General features: G+C 43.6%; 1 protein-coding gene and 1 long non-coding RNA gene across 2 annotated transcripts in view; one reads left to right on the forward strand and one right to left on the reverse strand.

The window, feature by feature from the left end:
• LOC125970924 (protein inscuteable homolog) lies at positions 1-20,425 on the reverse strand. The gene is made up of 13 exons (XM_049723715.2): positions 20,070-20,425; positions 11,810-11,901; positions 7,368-7,743; positions 7,235-7,287; positions 6,860-6,983; positions 6,676-6,789; positions 3,382-3,507; positions 2,127-2,298; positions 1,808-1,986; positions 1,675-1,741; positions 1,342-1,497; positions 962-1,038; positions 1-859 (listed from the first exon to the last, which is right to left on the reverse strand). Exons 2-13 carry the CDS (start codon positions 11,866-11,868, stop codon positions 731-733), a joined length of 1,632 nt encoding a protein of 543 aa, XP_049579672.1. The 5' UTR covers positions 11,869-11,901; positions 20,070-20,425; the 3' UTR covers positions 1-730.
• Positions 5,181-22,781, forward strand: part of LOC125970965 (uncharacterized) — a 23,989-nt gene continuing 6,388 nt past the window's right edge. The window contains exon 1 of the long non-coding RNA XR_007482309.2: positions 5,181-5,450. This is a non-coding gene — a long non-coding RNA (uncharacterized lncRNA). The remainder of the gene's footprint in view (positions 5,451-22,781) is intronic.

Here is a 22,781-nt window from a genome sequence, read left to right on the forward strand (position 1 = left end):
TTGAAAGCTGCTTGTCTTTATTACATCCTTTGCAATTTAACAAATTCCAGTAGCACATATGATCATAACAAATATGAATGGAAATTTACAGGAAATTGATTAATTCCGCGTGCTCTAAAAATACAAGCAATGGCAATGATTCATGCACGCAGTCGTCATATAAACACTACCGTACGTGGAAAAAAAAATCTTTAACTGTAATGTAGTTATGCAAATATAGTGGTTTGTATGACTGGAATATTGCAACTTTATATCGTAATTATTATGAAAATTAAAATACTGATCTATTATATTAGTAACATTCTGACTTTTTATTGGAAATATTTGACTTCATCCATATACATAATATTACAACTTTCATCCATTTATATTACAACTTTATCCTTGGTACACTGGTACCTTTATACTTCTTAGGAACAAAAAATTTTGAATTTAATTTTTTGTATCATTGTGACATTCTTGAAAAAGTGGCTAACAGATTGAAATAGTTGCTTTAGAAGTGGCATTTTGAGTGGACTATTGAATCTAGGGTTGCTTCTGGGTCTATTAAATCGAGATTCTAATTTATACAAAATATAAATAAATAGAATACATGACATGGACTCACAGACCCGGGTCCTGATTTGACCTGTGAAGTTATGTCATATTTCTTTGAACTCATGCACAATGTCTCTGGTCGAGCAATATTTTATGGTTTCTCGAGCGTTTGATGCACGTTAGCACGTTAGCGTCACACAAAGCTCTCCTCCATGTTGGAGCACAGGAGGAAAGAGTCGACCAGGCGCGGCTTGATCAGCTGCTGATAGTCGGCCGCCTCGATGCTATCCGGACACCCTGATGCTAACCTTCTCAAGGCCGCCTGCACACATAGATGCCAAAATATTAGTGAACCATACAAGCGGGAATGAAAAAAAGTTTATATGGACAGAATGAAACATTTGAAATCACAACAATTACTAACCAGGCAAGCGACCAAGACGGAGTCGCTATTATTCCTTTCCGTGGGGGATCGGCACAGTTCGATGAGACGTGGAACAGCTGAGGGCAGCAGAGGAAAAGTTTGCAGACATTAATATCGTCATCACCATTACCGCTATGTTTAAAGTAATCTGAGAATAGATTGAATTTAATTGGAATAATTGACACTATGTGCCAGTTGAGTAATCTGCATTGACTGTCTGCTTCAAAACAAAATGGCCGCCTTCCTGTTCAATTTTGTGCATGGGTCATGAAACTATCTCGTGTGTCCTGTTTTCATAGACTGTCCACTCGATTTTGTGTGAGTCAGCAAAACTGGGAGTAATTTTGGGGGGAAATTAAATGAACTGTCAACCATAATACCTTTAAGCTGAATGGCAGCCTGGGCTACGTCCGAGTCCCGACTGAGGCGCGCCAATGTCACAGCGGCCTTCTGCTGCACGCGCTCGCAGGCGGCGCCCTCAGATGGACTGGAGGAAGACGGCCTCTCGCCTAATAGTAGCAGCAGTCGCTCCACACCTGCCGAGATATCAAAAATAAAGAAAGAAAAAAACAGATAAAGGCAAACATAACTTGTGCGTTGAGTTTCAAGTCTAAGCTGCACGGCTGCCGGCAGCTATGACTGTATATAGCACAATGCTGCCATCTTGCGGAGCTTTCATGCACAACAGTCAGGTCATTTTGAATCTTTATTACCTTGCTCCTGTAGGACTTCACTTGCACACTGCTCCAAAACGGAGAGGTTGGCTAAGATTGTTACCACCTAAAATGGAAACATTGAGAGTCAGCACTATTTTATTTTGATTCTGTAAGAATGGGGGTGTCTCACCTGGTCTTTAGAATAGGGCGTGTCTACTCGCTGGCGGTCTTTGCAAGCCTGCAACAGGATGTGAATGGCGTTGAGTTGCAGAAGGATCTCGCAGGCCATGCTGTCGAAGAAGGTGATATTGGCCAGGGCAGCCGACGCCAAAAGGAAGACCTCGCCACAAGAGGCGCTCTCGCACAAGTCTGACCGACAGGGAAAAATTCGAAGTTCAGATTGGTGAATCTTAAAATGTTCTACACGTCCCAAATGTTCAAATTGTCCGAAATATTACAGATTATTTTATTTATTTTTTTTGCATGATGCATAAGGCTTGCTCACTCACTGATGAGCGCCGTGACAATGTCGTGCATGCTCTCCAGAAAACTGGCCAGGTGCTGCGTGGACGTGTGGTGCGGCGACGTGATCTGCGCCACCACCGCCGCCGCTTCGGCCCGCGCTGCCTCCGCGCTGCCTTCGTCCGTCAGGATGTCCGCCAGGCACAGGATCCCGTCAACCTGTTTGGGGCCAAGCATCCTCCATCATTAACACCACTTAAATGGGAACTTTTCTGCGTGGCATAATCAAAATATATGAAAAAAATGTGCACAATTTTGTAGCTTTTCTGTAGCTTTCATTCCTAACGACTCCAATTTAATTTTTTTAAAAATATAGTTGCAATTCAAGGTTTCTCCACGGGGAGGCAGTGTTGCACATCACATTAGCTTTGTGCGTCTTTATGCACTACATCAATTTTTGAGCAAATAGCTTGACGATTTAATTTAACAATGCAATATTTATTTATTATACAGCTGATAAAATGCACATGACTAATATATCCATCCATTTATTGTGTGCGCCAGAATGATCAAATGAATTTGTTTGGCTCTTACCCTTACCCTTAAATTCATTATTGAATACAATGCACCGTCACTTTGGGGGTGAAAAAGTTTAGGAACTCACTTTAATAATTCATCTACAGCTGTCACTCTCATCCGCTGATGAGCATCGGTGTGCCCAGGTTTAAAGGACACTTCCCTATTTTGGTCTCTGTGGACGTCAGCAGCAGTGACGTGTAAACACCCCCTGTTAACCCCCCCGCCCATCTGAGGTTCCTTCCTAAAAGAGCATTTTTCTGATCTCGTTGACCTTACATAACTGCATTGACTGAAGAGGCCATTTTTAGCTTTCAATCCATTTATAATAGCCACAGGTTTTCGCTTTGCGGGATCAACGGCAATCCCATATCCAACAGTACAAGACAGGTGACACCAGAGAACAGACTTTCCGTCAATCATCTGGCCTGCTCCTGAAATTTGTTAGCCATCAAGTTCCATGTTATGATTCCATCAAGTCCCAATAGGTTGATGCAAGCAAGCAGCGTATCGGCTGATAAACAGCACCTGCACATCACCGGCGGCCTCCACGGCAACAGTTGTGTTTGTCGAGGCTGAGCGGACGCGGCTGATGGACGGACGCTCCCCTGACGACGCCTCGCTCATCGAGAGCGGACTTTGCTTTAAAAGACGTCACGCCTGGAAGCTTTTGTTTTTCCCCTCAGTCTTACATTTGAAAAATATTCAGGTATAAGATAAAAATACCTTGTCTAGCTGCTTGATGCCCTCCTCCACGCAGCAGATGGAGGCCACGGTCCTCAGAGCGTGAGCGTAGAGGCCTTGGAAACGATCCTGCCGGCAGATCTTGAACAATGACACCACCGCTCCTTCCTGCCAGACATTTAAAGATGTTTGCTTGAACCCTTGGATCATAAAACTTTTTAAAGCACCAAAGCATTTCACTTGCATGGATCCCACTGTTTGAAATTGACTTTGAGGGACCATGTGAAAGATGTTAGGGTTCATCCAAAATCTTTTTTTTTCTTCTCAGATTGAGCAAACAGTGGTCTTCCCAGGATCCGGGCTGTCCAATCATCCAAACAGGAAAGAGCGGTCAGGGTGTGGAGGGCAGCGTGATTGGCCACTCCACATGGTGAACAACGCACGACAGCTCTAATGGGCTTATTAGGATAATGGCTGTCCTTCCACCAGGTAATTCCACCTATTTGCACACAGATGACTACCTGGAAGTGTGTCTGCATGGACATGTGATCCATTTTTTTTTTTAGCTTCTCATCATCTTCTCACTGTTTTCACTTCATGAAATATGCAATGTTTATCCAACGTGATGAATTTCAATGTTTTGTTGTCGCCGACGGGTCATTCCGGGACCTTCTGTTGACGTAAATGTGCAATGAGCTGGTGGCTCTCGCAATATAATGCTTCCCTTAACTTTTATGTTTCCATAGGCCTTCATTATAGATGATTTTTAGCTACATTTGGCTCTTTGTCCATTTCAGAATGATGCAATCACAGTGCATTGTGGGATGTGGTCTGGCTGAAAACAAAAATACGTGTGAGGCAAACTTTGACCAAGATAATTTTAACTAGGGGCCACCCTTGAAAGTACCATAGTTGAATAACTTTAATACAGTTTACATACTTGTTTTACAATACTTAATTACAGACCAGGCACACTGAATATCAACCAACCATCACGCAATTCTAAATAAAATGGATGGATTCAAGATATATATTTTTTTTCTTAGGCTATACTAATTCTAAATATACTGTTGAGAAAAGACTTGCTTCTTGAATCCTGCTTAGAACTATCCAGTAATGCGATTACTTTGTCGTTTGTTCCACCTGCATGGCCGCTTTGCTTTTCACACGTCATCGAGCAACTTTTCCCTCGTTTCCGAAAACTTCACCCAGACATCGTCACGCACACAGCTAAAAATGCCTCTGCAGCGGCGTATTTGCACCAACGGAATAATGCAGCATGTAATTCTGTCATTTACGCTTCGTTGCGCACAAAATGTCACATCAACTCTTATTTACACACAGAAACCGTTTTTATAATGTGTTTACTCTTGATGGACAAGTCATAGTCTATTTTTGATCCACAGTCACTGTATGTGGTTTAAATAACCAACAAAATCCCCGAACCTTGAAAATGCAACCAAGCAACATAACTCAGCGGAAAACCCTTAAAAAAAAAAGATTATTGTGGTTTAAAATGTTTAAAAGCAAAACTTGGGACTGAGAGCAACCTCTTAAATGTAAAATGAATTATTCATGAATATCTGGCTTCCTTGTTATTGCTTCAATGAAAATAAAACTGCTTACTTAGAAATGTCCGTATAGCTCAAATATGTCACTGGTACACTTTAAATTTGTTTATTGCTCCCGATAGTCCATTTTCTTGATTTGATTCCTCTCGGGCGCTTATGGCGCTACTCCTATACTTTGTTTACGTCAACGCTCTTAGCCAATCAGATTTCAGCACCAGCGTGCGTTGCCAGGTAAGACAAAATGCAGTGAATTATATCACGGTTGAATTGTTGATTGGCAGATAAAAATCAGCAGGTGTGTGACGTCATCGCGTTTGCGGGGGATCTTCAGATGGCCGACAGCTAACTAGCTACCCGTTTCGAATTGACCAAAAGTTTGTTTATTAAGCCAAAATGTCAAAATTACGCTCAGGAAATGGGTTTAAGAGGTTCATTATCACCTTTAAAACTGAATTAAACACCAAATGTTCAACTTTTGAGTGGACTGGACCGTCAACATGGCCTCATCTTGAAGAACCGATCGTAGGTACGTTACTTTCGGTGAGTACAAACGCATTTGCGTTTTTTTTTTTTTTGTTGGTCTTTTTTGTATGTAATGTGCTGTTGTCGAACTACTGATAGTGTTCCAACAACTGTTGGTAATATAAGTTATTTTGAACCTGTATTATTTTGGGCTGAAATGTATTTAAAACAAAGACTAAATTAGTTTTTGTTTAATTTTCAATATAAATTTCCAATTGCTCAGTGACTCTTAATAGTGACCATCCCTAAATACTATTACCAATAAAACCTCCTCCTGGCCATTTCAAGTTTAAGGGTGTTTTTCACGACAATATTTTTCTTTCAAAATACAACTTTAGATATCTTACAAGTCGTATGTGAGTCACAGTCTACTTAATGTGCACACTGACTCACCAATTTATGTCACGCTGTTACTCACCATGTTCAATGTATGTATTGTGTGTGTCACCAAAGAAGAAATATCAGCTCTCCTTCCCAGCATTTAAAAATCTAATCGCATTTAACGGGAGAAAGGGAGGAAAAAAAGAAGATAAGTACGCCCTCTGCGGAAAATGATAATCAGGATTGGAGAAGCTTGGACACTCTCCAGAAATTACGCACTATGTTGTGTAACGTGTGTGCTTGTGTGTGTGTTTGTGGGGGTGTGTGTAGGTGGCAAGAGAGACTCGAGTGAAGTAAAGTGATTTTTTTTTTTTTTTTTAAATCTTATTCATGAGAGATATTACTTAAAGAAATACATTAGGTTTATATAATAAATGTTCAAGTTGAGCCCATGTTAAATGGTGTAAATACTAAATTAGCTAGCTAATTAGTTTTTGTGTGTTTATTACGGCTACCGGAAGGCGGGCTCCCACTGTCCACCATTCTCTAAGGTGGGGCGGATTGATGAGTAGGCACAACTAAGCCACGTGATCAACGCTCTGTGCTAATGGGAACTGACAGTATTGATCTTACAATCTGTGTACGTGCGTGTCCTGGAAGTGGCCAGCTAACTAATGGCCCGGCCAATCGAGGCTCACTGTTTGATATGCTGCCTAATCTTGCAGTTAAACAACCTCTTACACTTAAAAGGCAGGGTACACCCGTAGATTGTTAAAGACACCAAAAGATTGTTAGTTGATTTGGAATCCTTCCCAATCCAATACGCCCAAAATAGCTTCAAACGACTCGTCTCAGATTTCAACTGAGCCAGTGTGACTTTGTGGACACCCTGGACTCAAGTTGGAGTCGGTCTTCTCGTTACCTTGGCGATGATGCTGCAGAGCTGCGGTCCATCCTGGGTAAGGGACAGCAGGTTGCTGATGGCACTGCCGATGGTGTGGACATTGTCTGAAGATTCAATCTGCTTGATCAGAACCTGCAAGAAGACATCAAAGATGTGACAATCAAGTTGAAAAGACGTTTGTCTGTAATTTACAATTGCAAACCTGGATCTCATTAGCTAATGCCATGTCAATCATATTGCTGAATGATTCGCTGACATCCGTCAGGATCTCGTGGATAGCATCTCTCATGGACTTTAGGAAGAACTCATCCTCGGTGTGAATGCACCTGCAGGGAAAAGTGGTAATAAATGCACTGGTCAGAACATGGACACACACTTTGCATTGTCAGAGTTTACTGGAAAGATAAGTGGCCAAAAAGATGTCTCCACGTAATTAAAGATGATTCTTTAGGATGATGTTCAACTGGAACTTGAATTTCCTTGAAAACCACCGACGTCACTTTTTGAGACTCTCGGACCCGAACCCATGCTGTCCAGCAAGTGAACCACGAGACAGTGAATCCGTAAATTGTTGTACCTTTCTGTGATATTCGTCAGCTCCATGCACTTCTCCAGTAGAGACGTCTCAAACTGCAACAGAAGCAAAACCACATGGATGAGTGTCTTGACCTCACCAGTCGAGTGCTCAAAGAGCCCAACATCGAGATCACCTTCTGCATTTCGGGCGGCGTGCTGCGTGCTGCGCTGTACTCGTGCACCAGGGAGCGCACGTGGCAGTTTGCTCGTACCGCCGTACTGTGGACCCTCTGCCAGCGTCCCTTCTCCAGCCGCTGGAACATCTTACCCAACTCGGTGCTGACCACAAGGGCCCGACGAAGCAGCGTCTGCAGGTTGTTGCGGGCCACGTGGTCCCCTACCGCCCCCGTCCCCGCCCCGGCGGACACAATCAGCTCGGTCTGCTGGCTGTCGTCCTCGACCTCAATGGGTTTGGCCTGGAGCACGCACATGCACTCCACCTCCGTCATGTGACGCAGGTCCTCCATCCAACGCTGGACTGAGTCCACCTGCAGGCACTGCATGCGACTGCTGCTGGATGAACAACCACAGGAAAAAGTAAGTGACCCGCATTTAGTCCAAAGTCAACACACTCAAATTTAATTAGCTTTGTGGAATTGGGTACTCGATATTACTTTTTCTCCCTGTGCTAGTACGGATTTTCCGTGGATTCCAGATGAACAAAATGAGGGCACGTGGTATTGAAAATAGATTGATGGAGCTTGGCAGAGTTCCTGTCATTCTTACCTCCACTAGATTTTTGCTAACTATTTCACAAAAGCTGCTTTTTGCAAGAATCCACGACGGACGTCTGCGTTGGCCGACAAGTGGTCGCACCAGGCAAACACGTCAATACTTGCCTAATTAACTGCAGCTTAAGGGCAATCGAGAGTCCAGGTACCTGGGGAGTCCTCAAAGTGGCTGGCTCAATGCCTACAAAATCTCTAATTTTAATCCCCGTGCACCAGATGTAGTCAGCCACATTGACGGCGGGCGTAGAGGATTGCGGTGGCGTGCGTTCGCCAAACACACATTTTCCATCGGCGAGCTGTCTGGACGCATGACGTTTTCGACTACACAGGACAGAATCATTAAACAAAAAACACAGCTCCATTTCTGTCGAATCCACTAACAAACCTAACGGCAGCTCGCGGTTTATGAAAGCAAATCAATGTGGGCTTTTCTTTGGGTCACGCAAAGGTCTCATTTAGTGAGAAAAGCAACGAATTCCGCCAACCCTCCACGGCAACAAACTCGCCTCACCGTGGTCCCTGAGCCAATCAGAGAGCTACCAAAGGCTCAAAACTAGGCAACATTAATACCTTCAGTGGAACCCCAGAGGTCGCACAATCATTTAGTACATTTTAATATTGAAATCAAATTCATGACTCTAATTAGAATCGATGCATAATTCAGCTTTAATTCAAAGTAAAAACACAACTTCCTCCCCTGAGAAGAAAATGTCAAATTTGGATCAGCAAACCTCTCGATGAACGCGACGGCGAGTGAGTCACACTCAAGAGATCTTGATGAGCACTCGTTGTGGCCGACGAGGGGGAAAGCTCTCACTTTGGCATCATTTCATACGATTAACCACTTAGAGACACCTAAAGTAAGCTGGCCATTTTCAAACCATTTTTGTTTTCCCACACATTATATAACATCATTGCAAAAGAATGAGCCAGGCTGGATTTACTCGCCTCGCCGGCCGCAAATCGTCGATGATGAGGATAATAATAGGTCTGTTTTCCAAAGGAGGGGAAGCGGTGCATTTCACTTTGACAAACATAACTAATATTTACATGCCGGCCTCAGAGAGGGCTCTCGGCAGCTACGTCGTCTGTAATACCGGTCTCTTCCTCCGAGAGGAAGAAATCATCCGCTGGCTACCTTGGGACTCGTTAAATGATAGCAGACGTTTTTCAGACTCTGGTGTGACTTAAAATAAAGTTGAAGGAGATAAACACTTATAATCGACCAGAGGAGAAGAAACGAGTCTCAATACCCTGACATATAGTCACACCTTGTTTCTGTTACACCCCTGATAGGACCTCCAAGATGGATAAGTCCCAAGTCCACTCCATTTCCCAATCGATACTTGCGTTCAGGTTGAAATTAAAGCAAGTTATCCGTCTTTTGCTAGGGTAAGACATTGCGGAATACCTCCACATTCAGGCAATGTCCCGCCTCTTGGTGGCTTACCGACATTCTCCGCTTGAAAAACCTTAAAGGTAACTTAATAGTAGACATATTTGCTCTGGTCCAATGTTTACACTAGCAAACGTTCACCAGGTGGAGGGGAGCAGGGTTATGTGCGGTCCGTTCCGGTCTGCCAAAAAGTGGTTGGGGCCTTAAGTTTTTTCTATTCTCCGTAACAAGACATTCCGGACAATATAATGTGTCCAGATTTCTTGGAAAGACTCAATTCTGTAAGGATTTTCTGTTTGTGAGAAAATAAAAACCTTGAGTGATTCATTTTGGAAGCAGGCGCACTTCTGGTATTGTTCCTGATGATGAATCATTGCTCAGTCACATGTTTCCCCTCTCCAGAACTCTGGAGAGAGAATGGACTAACCAATTTAGTTCTGCCATCCATTGTCTACACTGGCTTGGATCAATCCCGTCTGATTTGGGTGATCCAAGACTATGGACTATCAATCTAGGCAGGTCATCTCAAAGTCTAAGCCCTTCGCCTTGTTCTTTGGACTTTACCAAGTCATCAACCTAGTTTGAACTAGAGGAGGCACTTCTCTGACAAACATCCTCATAGTGTATGAGTCAGTGCATCCGTGGCTAAAACCAGCGAGTTTGCATGAAAACACCCCACGACCATCCGTCTCGGTGCCAGAAGTTCTGTCAGCCGACGTGGCGGAGTTAGCCTGCGGCATATGGGCAGGTGTGGAGCAGAGCAGATGTTGTTGTTCAAGTATGGCGGTTAAAGCGCAGCTGGAACTAATTTGCGACTGAGGGAGGGGTGTGGTCGCCCAAAACATTCGTACTGGAAACGTACTCAGCCCTCAGCTGATTTGCGTTTTAAGTACCCTTCATAGATCACGAGTGAAGGTTCAGCCATCTTGGCTTTGAATCGACTGAATGATGGACAGTCTCTTTGCAGAGACCAAGTACCAAATGATGGTCAAAATCAAAGAGACTTTGACCGTCAAATTTGTTTTCAGTGGTGACGAGATCATAGTTATGGTTGTCCTCTTAGAACCGTAAAAATAAATTCCCTGACTGTAATCGTACACTGAAAATCAGTTCTGTATGTCTCTTGGTGTTGGTTACTCGACTCACATTTGGTACAGTCCTCACCGAGCAGTTGAAAACTCTCAAAACAATTTTGGATTAGGGAGGAAGGAAGCAACTCTTCACTCCTGATGTGATAGATATATATTTCGTGGCGGCTGTGGCGCCTAATGTCACATTCGCAAAAAGACCACAGAAGAAGTGCGTCCGGCATGGCAGCCCAAGTGGAAATGTGGCCAGAAAAGAAAATCATTATGGATTGGTTTGGACTGAGGGAGGAGAACCCAAGACCGATCCAAAAAGAAGTCAATTTAATGACAAAGGGAGTGAAAATCCTTGTAAGTGGAAAATATGTCTTGTAAATATGACACACCAGAGAAGAGTGTTTTTCCACAGCGATGCCAATACAGATTGCAGCTGCCTTCGCAGTCTCCAAAGATTCTCCAGCTGCATTCACTGAGGAGCTCAAATCCCCTGGCCAGCGTCTCTACCATCCATTGGTCTTTCCGTGAGACATATGAGCCGTTAAAGATGGTAAAAGCACATGGTACCAATGGTAAAGCCCCACTCTGATTTGATCCCGCCCTAAGTTTATATCCACGTGGTAATTGGATACCGTACCCATTTTGGTCTTGATGGCAAGCCACGGCAGACATTTGACTGCCAGATGTTGTCGGCTGACCTTTCAAGTGAAGCCAGGGAACTGCATCTAGTCAATTTTGCCGGCTTTCACGCATGGATGTGATCATCTCTGTCATTTCTCTTGCTCTTTTTTGGAGTCTGCGCTCAAGCTCTGTATAAAAAAAATCCCATCCCAGGTGGTGATTCAGTGAATCCTCGGCTGATAGTTTATCCAAAAGCAGAAATATTTAAAGTGACCATTGGGCTATGTTTTGTAAACACAGATGTTTCGTGGTCGCAAGTGTATTTGCAAATGTTTAGTTAAGGTCTCCACCCTAATTTGTAAAACTGGACATACACAATCCATGTATGATTTGTTCTTTCCATTTTCAGTGGATGTGTTGGGTGACATGCTAACTTTTGGTGTTTGTCCGTATACTCCGATGTAGTCTTTTAAAGAAACATCCTTGGTTTATGTTGGACTACAGAGTTCTCCCAAATGTGTTTGATGCTAACCCGAATTGCTAGCCCTGGTGGGACTATCATTTATACTAGAGCTTGATGTATTCATTTCCATTTTGGAATCGCTCTTTACTGTATGATGGAAATGGGGATTCGTATTGCATCAGCCACTCTTGTGGTAGCTTTGGCCACTGGACGTTTTTACAATAAAGATCCACTGCCAAGCCCCAAGTGTCCGTGAGGCCTTCCTTTCACCCTTCCGACTTGCCTGCTGGGAGAAGACGACAGCGAGCTGCTCTGCCTGGAGCTGCACTGCGGAGTTGCCATTCTTTCGTCCACCTTTCCGCTTCAGATAATCACCTGGAACACGAAAGAAACATATTTAATTAGGAATAGAAACAAGTGGCTCATCCACTTGAATGGCTCCTTATTGATCCGCTACAGAGTGTCCCATTCTTGTCTAGCCTTTCTTTGGCTACAACTAATTTAATTATGAATGAAACTCTCGGTTAGGAGTCGCTGCGAGCCTGCTGTGGTGCGCCAGTGGAATCATATTTCTTATCTTCTAATTTATTGGCTGGCTGCCAGCCAGGGCCTCTCTCTCTCTCTTTCTCTCTCAGCACTACTTTGAGCCTTAAGTGCCGCAACTTTATTCCACCCGTTTTTTTTATTGATGAATCCCATTTGGATTAGTCCATTTTCGAGCGGGAGATGCCACGGAGGCACTCTACCCCCCGCCCCTCCGACCTCGTTGCTGCCGCCTTCCGGAGAGCTGATCTCTAATCCTTTTTAGTTAATTATATCGTGCAGGGTGGCTACTCATTTTGTGTTTACTGTGGAGTTTAATTACAAACCGATAGTTAGTAAGAAGTGACAATGTGTCCCACTCGCGCACAACAACACGTCGTATACGTCAGACTTTGTGGGAACTGCTCGGAGCTGAAACGGAATCGCTGGGCACCATGCAGAAGAAATACAATGAATTGGTTCCGATGATGTATCAGATGCTATTGTCAAATTTATGAAATACGATAACAGCCTCCACGCATGTCAGTAGAGCACACAATACCCAGATCTCCTAGATCCCGTTACACCACCTGCGCCACAACTTAGACCTGCTCTTAGCTAGTCTAAAGTCTAGTCCATTTTCAGTCACCAAATTGTGAGGTTTCCCGGGGTCATGTAAAAGGAACCAACCTTGGTCCGCTATACGTCCAGCATGGCGCAAAGCATTCTGCCAACTAATACAGTAAATTAAACTTTCACAAAAGTCAAGATGCACCAGTTTTTATGCCAAGCGCACGTGCGCTCTTTACAAAAATAGAGCCCTTCGTGTTTGTTTTAAATAGAGCATACCCAGAACTGCGTGAAGGCAAAGCCGGTGGCTTGTTGAACATCCCAGCATGTCACCAAAACCGCAAATGTTACACAACTGTGGATTTTCTTTCAAAGATGAGAGAGCTCACTAGCTAATTTCCATACTACCAAAGACATTTCTTTTCATGTCCGGCATTGAAACGCGAGCTACCCTTTCCTGCGGGTTTCCGCCACCGGTGGGCTGCGGTGTCGGCGGTAAAGTGGACCAAACAAAGGACACTTTTGTTTTGGCTTCATGTCGCATGGCGGCTAAAACTGGAACTTCTCGTTGCATGCGTACCTTCCGTAATGACTCTCGCACTTGCATGCATTTTTTTGGGGGGTATAAAAGTTGAGTAATCGTGTAAATGTCCATCAAGGAAGTTATTTTCTCAAACTGAGAAGTCAGACCCAAAATGGCCTGTGTAAAAATAATTTTATCGATCAACAATATTTTCCTCGTGTGTTATCATTAGATTAGCAACACTACAGGGTGTTCTGCTTCCGCCTTTCACCATTTTTTGTTTGTTTTCAAATACAACCAAGTCAAGTGGCAAAGAAAGCTCAAAAAGTAGAATTTACACTGCGGAGGGAGCTCACGGTCTCTCTTAGTCACGATCAAGCAGTCACTGCATAAAAATAAATGCTCAGTTGCTTTCATGTCAGCTCTGCGGTGAGCTTGAACGACTCTTCGCAGACTCTGTGACAAACCACTGACTGACATGAAGATTTAAAACTAATCACAGTCTTGCCTCAAATGAAGCCTATGCCCTGAAAGAAGAACAGGGTGGAGGCCATTTTTAATATTCAACTCTTTCAGACTATCCTACTTTTACTGCTTTCCTGACACAAACAAATTGCTTTTTTCCATGGACTGTTTACAGTCCACTTGGTCCTTTATCTGAAGGACTCTAAATACTCTGCATTCCACTGATTACATTGACTTGGAGCTCCCTATCGCGTGAACTGCAAAAGCCGATATTTGGACCTGGTCACTGTCGGGTATAAACAGAATCAAAATTGAAAGTGGGTTGGAGAAATCCACCCAAGACTTAATGTTAAAAATGTATATGTATCCCGATTCCCCGCTAATCACCCAGTTTGGCAGGGAAGCCGTCATTTCACTTTGAGCGATGCGGCGACATAAATCTTGCCGTTAACAACACGCCCCGTCCGCCTCCTGCAACCTAATGGTGGAAAATCAACGGCGAACGGTTGACATGTGTCAGACTGGCGTGACAGGGGAAGCCTCTAAACGAGGACGATGCTGACAAATAAGTGCGGGTGGTGCCCTTTTCCGTATTTATCATAATTCATGTCATTTACTGCATTATAATATGGTTAGCATCGTGGCTAGCATTTAATCAATTGGTATAATTTAATCTAGTATCTCAACCTTGATACCTAAATAGACAACATAAGCAGACTTGTTTCCCAAACGTGACATGAGATTGTACAGAAGCTATTCAGCCACTGGATGGTCTGCTTTTGGTCTTGTTCTGGTTCTGTCCAATACATTTTTATTGGTCTCTGAGACAGAAACCTTTTCAAGTCCAAGCTGGAGACACAACCACATGGCCTTGTAAGGCCTTGCCATTCTATTCTCGTCGAACTGCATTCCTTCCCCTGGCAGCATTGTAATGATAATATGGAGGGGAAAAAAAATGATAATAATAGAGAAATGCAGCCAATCCATGAATGGCAAATTAATCACACACACTCAACATCGTGGAGCGGTCATGCCTTACACTCAAATGGCAGACTAATCATCAGCAAAGATGCTATCTCCCTATGATTTGTGGCTGACGAGAAGGAACTAATAAGTCCCTGCAAAAAGAATTTAATACACAACAGTGTGGGGTGTTCACATCATAATATACTGGAACACTAATCAGGATGAAAGAAGGATTTACTAAACGTATGATTGTGAGGCTAATTGAAGCAACACATCAATGAACTAGCTGTATACAATATTGTGGAGTGACTTCGGGAATGCTAATCATCATTAAAGTGTAGAGAATCCAACCCTGAACTTCAAACTGTATGCCGTACTACCCACTTGCCTAAGGAGAGCCATTCAAAATTTACCTTCTTCAAAAAAGATAATGCTCAGTTTTGAGCTCTACAGAGTACTCGGTGTTAACACCAGTAGCTAACATTAGCGACGCACGCCTACTCAAGTCTTTTCATTGCTTCAAATTCAATCATCCTAAAGAAAACAAAGCGGTACCATACCTCCTGAGACATGACCAAGGAAATATCCAAATGCATTTTAGCTGCTCCGCTAAGAAAATATCCAAACAAACTCTAGAAAAAATGAACAGATGAGGCGGCTAAGACTTTCTAGTAGGAGCGAGGAACTTCTGGGAACCGGATTAGGTGCGGGGAACGGGATCACTATGGGTACGTGATACCGGAGAAGCGACCGCCGGCGAGCCATCGGGAGCTGCTTAATAATGAATGAGGCCTTCGGAGAGGCGGCAACACACGCGGCTATTAGGGGAGAGTCATCCGGACCAAATTGGACGGCCCGGCCGCCTAAATGCAGCAGTTGTAATCAGCCGTAGCGAGTGGTCGCACATGTTGCTAACAGCCCTTGTCATCAACCCGCGGCACTTTACACTCAGCAGGCTGCAAAAGTGTTTACGCTCGCAGAGTTTTATCGTCAAGATGCCTGTTGAGTATTATTTTTAAACGTAACTTCAGCAAACTCGATGGGAAACCGAGTTAAACGTGGCAAAGCGCTAAAAGTAGTCTCAGTGTTTTGAAACATCTGTTGAGAAACCTCAACGTAGAGGTTAGAGGAGATATAAACATATCCGCGATGCATTTCGGGTTGAAACGACTGGACGTTTGTCAAAACCAGAAAGATTACCTCAGTTTTTGCTGAGCAACCGACAATCTAAAAACAGCAGTGGTGCATTAGACACACCTCACACAGTTGCCAGCGAAGCTTATTCTTAGTCGTTTTTTTTTTTACTGCCAGGATTCAAGCCTCGATGATGACTCCCAAGTCCGAGCATTCTTGAAAATATATAAGATAAACGTAGCGTAAGAAGGATATTTGTTGAAGATTGAGCCATCGTTGCTTTCTTTAGCCCAAGCAGAACTTTTGCGGTTGCAAAAACAGCAATTTAACACTTGACACGGGCCAACCGAAATACCTTCCGGCTTCCTTCATTTCTTTCGGATAATAGAAGCTTTGTTGTGACCTTAGCAGATCTTCGTCAGCGTTTCAACCACGTCTGGCATGCGGTGATGGCGAGAACTGAAGTCGACCAGCCAATCGGTTTTGTCGTAGAGATGGTCACACCTTGTCCTTGTTCACCTCAAGATTCTATATTGATTGGTCAAAGTTTAGATCCTTAGAATTTGAGGTTTTGTTTGTGGGTCCTGTTAACTCTAGCTATCACTCACAATCCAATCAGTATTCACTCTTTTGGAAGATCGCTACTTGCTGAAAATATGTGCTTAGTCATCAGTTTTGTACTTGGTCCCATTCATCCCTATACCAGTCTTGATTGGATTTCTTTTCCAATTTGAAAACCTTCAAGGTTTCATCATGGACAAGGCTTTGTCAAAGAAAGATGTCAATTGATTTTGGATGTTAATTTCCTTTTCAGCGCATTTTTCAACCTCCCTTTAACGTATTATCGCTTCCCGTGTCATTGGGAGAGTTCCACAAAGAAACTGTGACTTCATAATGGAGTCAGGGATGAGAAAACTGCTGGATTGTAAAATATTTGCCTTTATTTTAATATGTTTGTCTGAACAGCCACTTTTGGCTTTTTTGTTTTCTGTCCGCATATTTTTTTCATCTTCGTTTCTGAGCTGGGAAACCACTGGCTGTTCCCGTGCACACAGAGAGAGCGGCTGCAGCAATAAAATATGTCATGTAAAAACAATATTAATGCTGCTCCACGCTCGTCTTTAAAACCTTGCCAAAGGTTTTTGAGTCGTAAACTCGAGAGTAACCTGTCTGGAGCCTCCAAGTTGGACGTGGAGCAAGTAAAGCCTGTTGAGCAGTTATATTATGATAAAAGCAACCATTTAACTTTTTCACGTATGCTTCGGGTGCCTCTTTATGATCTTTATTGTTCTGAAGAAGCCACAATCTTCCACCCAAAACTAAATGACTGCAGCCGGATTTTATCGTTAAGCAAGCCCCTTGGTAATTTTCTCATTTCGAAGTTCGACTTTCCCAGATGGACTGCGGTTTGTTCTCTTTGGCAAAGATCATGTGCTTGAGTGGACATCATATTTTGAGATATGTTTTTTACCAGTACAGGACAAATTTCTGTTCCTAACACAACCCAATTTTGTAATTAAGTCAATCAATCTATCTGCCATCTTGAGCTTTTGTCTGAGATGGCTAAAAATGCTACAAAAGTACCCAATAGGCTTTTGTCGCATTTTCCATCCATCCTCGGCATCATTCTCGCTTCTCAATCAAGCTCCCGGATAACCTCACTCGCATTTATGTCGCACGACTACTTCAAGCAAGACGGAGTGTCTCGCAAATGGCCACAGCATTACGTGTCACCGGGACCCCGTCTACAAACACGCTTCCATACGTGTAATTTATAGGCAGGCTGAGCATCCATTAACACCCACGCCACACGTATTCATGGATGAGTGAAAGTCGGCTGCCAATAATTTTTTTTTGAACAGACCCCACACCAGTTGATGGCCCGTGATAATCCTACAAGGACTTTTGCTGACATTGATCAGGGAAAGGGTGGCAAAGCCTCAATTTCATCCCGATCGTGGTGTCGCTTAATGCTCACGAGGCAACTTCACAGCTGTTTGGCATTAGACGACGGGGTTCAACTAGGTGGGCCGGTCCCCCGCGTGGGAGCGTTTAGGCAAAACGGCGAAAACAGGGAAACATGGGAGGGACGATCCACCGGGCCAGCAACACAGGCACCACTTCAAGGAGGTTTCATGTGGGGCGTTTCCCGGCAGCATCTTCAGCAAGTCGCCAAATGGGAACCACATGGGGGTCAACGGGAGTAAATATCACAAAGAATCCATGCTTTCTACTTCAAACTAATTGTATCGTTTTTTTTTAAATACACCCGGACTCATCTCACGAAAATAGTCACGAGGCGTCCGTCGGCGTCTATCGAGCGACAAGCGCAACCTCGGTAGATTTCAGTCCAATTAACTTATAGACAGAAGTAAGGTTAAGCTGTAGAGCTAAAAAAAGCAGGAAGAAAAAGCAGGTCACTCTACGGAGGAGCTCGGAGCCGCCGTTCTAATTCAAGCGGGTCGGATATTGATTCGCTCGGCGGCCTTGGAGAGCCGCGCCGGCTGCCATATCGGAAACACCTACGCAAAAATTTATACCAGCACTCTCCTAATTGAGTCCAACGCTGAGTCCGACGTCGCCCACGGTGAAGCCCCGTTTTGTGACATACGCGCCAAGAATACGTAGGTCCGTATTTTTTGCTCACGGATTAAATCCCGTCATGGCTCCAGTCGATTTAGGCTGGATTTACACTGTGCCTAATTCCAAATCAATGTCATAACTATAATTTTTTTTGTAGGTACTATTTCAAGTGCTACTTATCAAAACTGGTTCACTTAAGCCGTGCCGTGTAAATCCAGCCTGTGTTATCCCACATCAATTGTCATGACAGTACTTCAGTTGAACCGACTTTCCGTGATCACGGTAATAAATCTTCCGAGGCTCTGTTTGGACGCCGGTGGGGGTACAAATGTCATCTGTCGAGATCAAAGGTTTAAAAGATAGCAGCCAGACTCACAGACCCAACGCCAGATCTAAGTTGCCCTGGAGTTCAAATCGGACACCCTAAATGTACGTTGGCTAATCAGACATTTGCTTTGTTTAATTTTCATCAAAGTTCAGGAACCTCCAATGAACAATCTGCTCTGTGATTGGCTAAGGACGACGACGTGGATGAGCTGAGCCAAATTAGCCAAAATTTCCACCCCCTCCTTTTTTGCGCTGTTCGGCAGTCTTATTAAAAGTTGGAAACATGTCCTGTGCGCTGAGCTATCATTTTGGTGTTAGCCATGATAGAAGAAAATGGCAATCATGTACACTGGTGATGTCATGAAAGGGGCCAGACAAATTGAAAATTGGCACCCTTGAAAAACTTGGACTTTTTTTTTTTTTTCCAGTGGTTAGCTTTATAAGCGCCAATGTACAACGAAAACGCGACTAAAGTGAAAGAAGTAACAATACTTTTTGTGGTTCTGTCACAAGCAAATGCTGAGTACAGCTTTTGTTACCATGGCAACCAGAAATACAGCTAAGGCGTCGTGACAAAGCCAGGACTACTCAGTTTTGTCAACTTAATGACTTTGTGGGAACATCCTCTCCCCCCTGCCAGCAACTACTTTTTAAAAAAAGCAACGAGCCACAAATCAAACATCTTTTTGTGATGTCATTGGACACTCCTGAAGTCTCTGTGACTCACCTCTTTGCATCCAGACTGCAAATAGATAGTCCTTGCCTAGAAGTGGCATATATCTTCCTAATTTAACCAATTTTGGCAGCACAATTTGGCGAAATTCTCAAGGGCTCACACCCAGCCCAATTTTAAAAAGTTGGCAGATGAAAGATTTATGGATTCCCCGTGTGAGAGGGGTGAAATTATCCAATTTCACTTAATTGGTTGGAAAATTATCTAAAATCTTCAATCCCGTTTATTAATTTGTGTTCAAATAAGTTAATATATTTGTGAGTAAAGTGACACAAGATCCTCGTTACTTCAGAATATCTTGTTTTTTGTTATTTTTGTTTTGTAGTGTGCCATGAGATTTTTTTTTCAATGTAAATTATGTACCTTGTCTCGATAAAGATCGGGAGACACTCCACTAGTCCACCGTGCAGATTACGGTATACCTCCTTGAATGATTTTTAAAAAATAAATCAATAAAAGCAACTTACAGTTAATGTTTTAAGTAAAAAAAAAAGTAGCATGTTTGATCAGACAATTCTAAAAACAAGTTATTAGTAAAAAGTAAAAACACAGTTTTAACAAGTTGTGTAAAATCAGAATTTCCTTCAAAAGTTTGAAAAAGTCTTCCTCAAAGCTCCAGTCAAACATAAGACACACGCGCTAACATCTGTATTATGTTTACAGTCTGCAAAAGTCGCCGCTTCCAGACATGATCGAGAGTGAACTTTTCGTTGAACTCACCCCGGCCGGCTCCGTGCTCTAAAAAGGTTAAGTGTTCCCGCCGGGATTCATAGCGACGCCACTTCGGTTCTTCTTCTGCCTTCTTCAGTTTTGCCCGTCCCGGAGCCGCGTTATGTGGCCTTGCCGGAGTGAAGCTCTGCACAGACTGGCCCACATCCTACTGTCAGTCAAGTGGCGGAGAATAGTTTGTGCCGGGCCACGGTCCAAACAGACATGAAGCTATTCTATTTCCGTCGACTGCCATGTGAGCACCGCCACTGCTGCAGATTGAAGGGGCGGGAGAAAGTCTCAGTGTAATTGCATAGTGAGATGTAATTGCACGACAAGGTAAAGAACTTTTTTTGGGGGGGAAAAGTAAGACTCTAGAGAAAAAAGGGGGGAAAAACATAAATAAATGAGGAGCTGGCTTCCAGATGTGTGGGCAAAGGGGAGGAGAAGTACGCAAAGGAGGGGCTGCAAAAGATGGAGGAAAAAGTGCTACAGCAGCAGAATGAAATCCCATTTCGGACCAAGCGAAAAGCTTGTTTACCTTCCTGGGGAAGCATCGCACGCAGACGAGTGGGGGGGCGTGGGGTCAGAGTCTTTGTTGTTTCTGGACCTGGACCGCCTTGACTTGTCCCACCGGTGTCTGCTTTCACGCTTGGAAGTGACACCCGTGTGGAAAAAGCGGGGAGGCACGGGGGGCTTTTCAAACGGCGAAGGAAAGTTCAAGTGTAAACGGTAGTCAGCTGCTTTGAATTAGCTTACGTAGCGACTGAACAATTGCGTGGCCGCATACTCGCACCTACTGTCGAGTCTATAAATGTTTGCGTAAATGTTAACGTAAATAGCTAATATCCGCTCGGGTTTTACCTCATTTCCTGGTGAATGGTACTGGAAAGTGTTGGTAGCTAGCTCGATTTTATCGGAAGAATTACAGTCCTAGGTATACCAGCAAATTTCAATTATGTGCCAAATTCCGAATTTCAAGAATACGTTGAGCATTGATAGTTTCTATCAAATATTTACAGAAGAATTCCTGCTGCTGGACTTTTATCGGATTTGGATCGAAGTACAGCGCTAAAAGCTACGTCGCTACCGAGCGACGTAAGAACATTGGAGCTATGCAATCGCAACTCTTGACTTAGACGGCGCATTCAAATTCCGATGTCGTGCCAAAATCTGAATTTCGAGCGACAAACTGATGAAAACGTGTAAAATGCCATTTAAGTAGCTAGCAGATGGGAATGCTAGCATGATCCGTGTTGACTGATACGAACCGCATCGTATCATGAATCGTATCATTCCTTCATCATACTGTCTCCTATGACAATTTATGTCTTGGGTCTTTGTATTTTAAGTCAAGCACTAAAGTCAATTACGGCTCATTGCAAGCTGCTTTTTAAGGGGGGAGGGGGGGTTAAGTGAATTTGCAGAAGTAGTAGAGAAGCACGCAACTTCCAAAACGCCTCTGGTTTGGAAATGGTTTTTGTGGTGTTGGATTCTGGGAATGAGACTGGGGTCGTCCACACTTTTGGACTCGGTTCGAGGTGTGTGTGTGTGTGGGGGGGGTTGATTTCTCCTACACAAACTTGATTTCCATGTGAAGGACCCTCTTGTAGTGCATCTGCGTACCATTATCAGCGCCATTGCGGCCTTGTCACATCACGACTGGGACAGGAGCTCCAAAACCGAAGGAATGACCCACCAAGCTTCCTTCCAGTTAACCCCCCCCCCCCACACACACACCCGTCCCCACAAAGTACCCAAACGTAGAGATCAGATGTACATAATTGTCCTCCGCCTGTGTCGTCCAGGAAAAGTTTCCGTGCGGATCCCCAATGTGGTTGTGGCTCTTCTCCAGCTGGACGTCGAGACGGGGAGAAAAGGGGCTTCGAGCGAACCCCCTCCTCATGTTCACCGCTAGCTTGGCTTCACCTATTAATCATGCATATCATTTCAATTAGCGAGCGTACCTCCCCAAGGCCATCATTATTAAATATTTTCCGCCCGTTACAAAATAACATCCTCACGCTCTGGGTTTCGGAAGCGATGGCGACAAATTTCCTGCCCTCGCTCGGGCACACACTTCGCCGCTCATCCGTGCTCCCAAATAGGATCAACTATATCCTGTTTTGCAATTTCACCCTTATTGAATGAGCTCGTTATGACGCTCAGTGCGCAAACACGCTTGCCGACAACCCCGCCCGATTTGTCTGCTCGGTTGACGCCCAGCTTGGCGGTTTCCATCCGAAACAACTGCGCGATTGATTTTGAATACCCAAATTGGAACGAAACACTGATTTTTGGTGATAAATTTGATAAAAAGCTAAATGATGAGGAACATTTTTTTAGAATGTTTAGTGTGTGTTGCAAATGAGATGCACTGCATGAACGTCCATGTTTTTTTTTTTTTGTAGTACCGTGACTAACCTCTATTCATGGCAGAAAGTTTTAACTTGTAGGAAATTTCAAAATTAAAACAAAATGTTAAAATTTTACTGAAAGAATAGTTGCCCCTAAATTGTTAAAAGCACGTTATAAACATACAGTAGCTCATCAGTGGTGCTACATTGTGATTTCCTAGGAATGTTGTGATCATTTTAAAAAAGTGCAGAGATTTATTATATTCATCTATTTCCTACCTTGTTAAAACAATTTCTGATTATCACTGTGAAAAATCAATTATGATCGTCTTTGAGACGATTGTTGTGTATTATTGTTTTGTCATAT

Source organism: Syngnathus scovelli, chromosome 6, assembly GCF_024217435.2.
Source record: "Syngnathus scovelli strain Florida chromosome 6, RoL_Ssco_1.2, whole genome shotgun sequence".
Lineage (NCBI taxonomy): Eukaryota > Metazoa > Chordata > Actinopteri > Syngnathiformes > Syngnathidae > Syngnathus > Syngnathus scovelli.

Coding starts and splice junctions, on each gene's coding strand:
- LOC125970924 (XM_049723715.2), bottom strand. CDS start 11,868: ATGGCAACTCCGCAGTGCAGCTCCAGGCAGAGCAGCTCGCTGTCGTCT. Junction 3,508..6,675: donor TCTGCAGCATCATCGCCAAG/GTAACGAGAAGA, acceptor AATGTCTGGCAG/GAAGGAGCGGTGGTGTCATT. Junction 1,039..1,341: donor GGCTGCCATTCAGCTTAAAG/GTATTATGGTTG, acceptor TGCTGCCCTCAG/CTGTTCCACGTCTCATCGAA.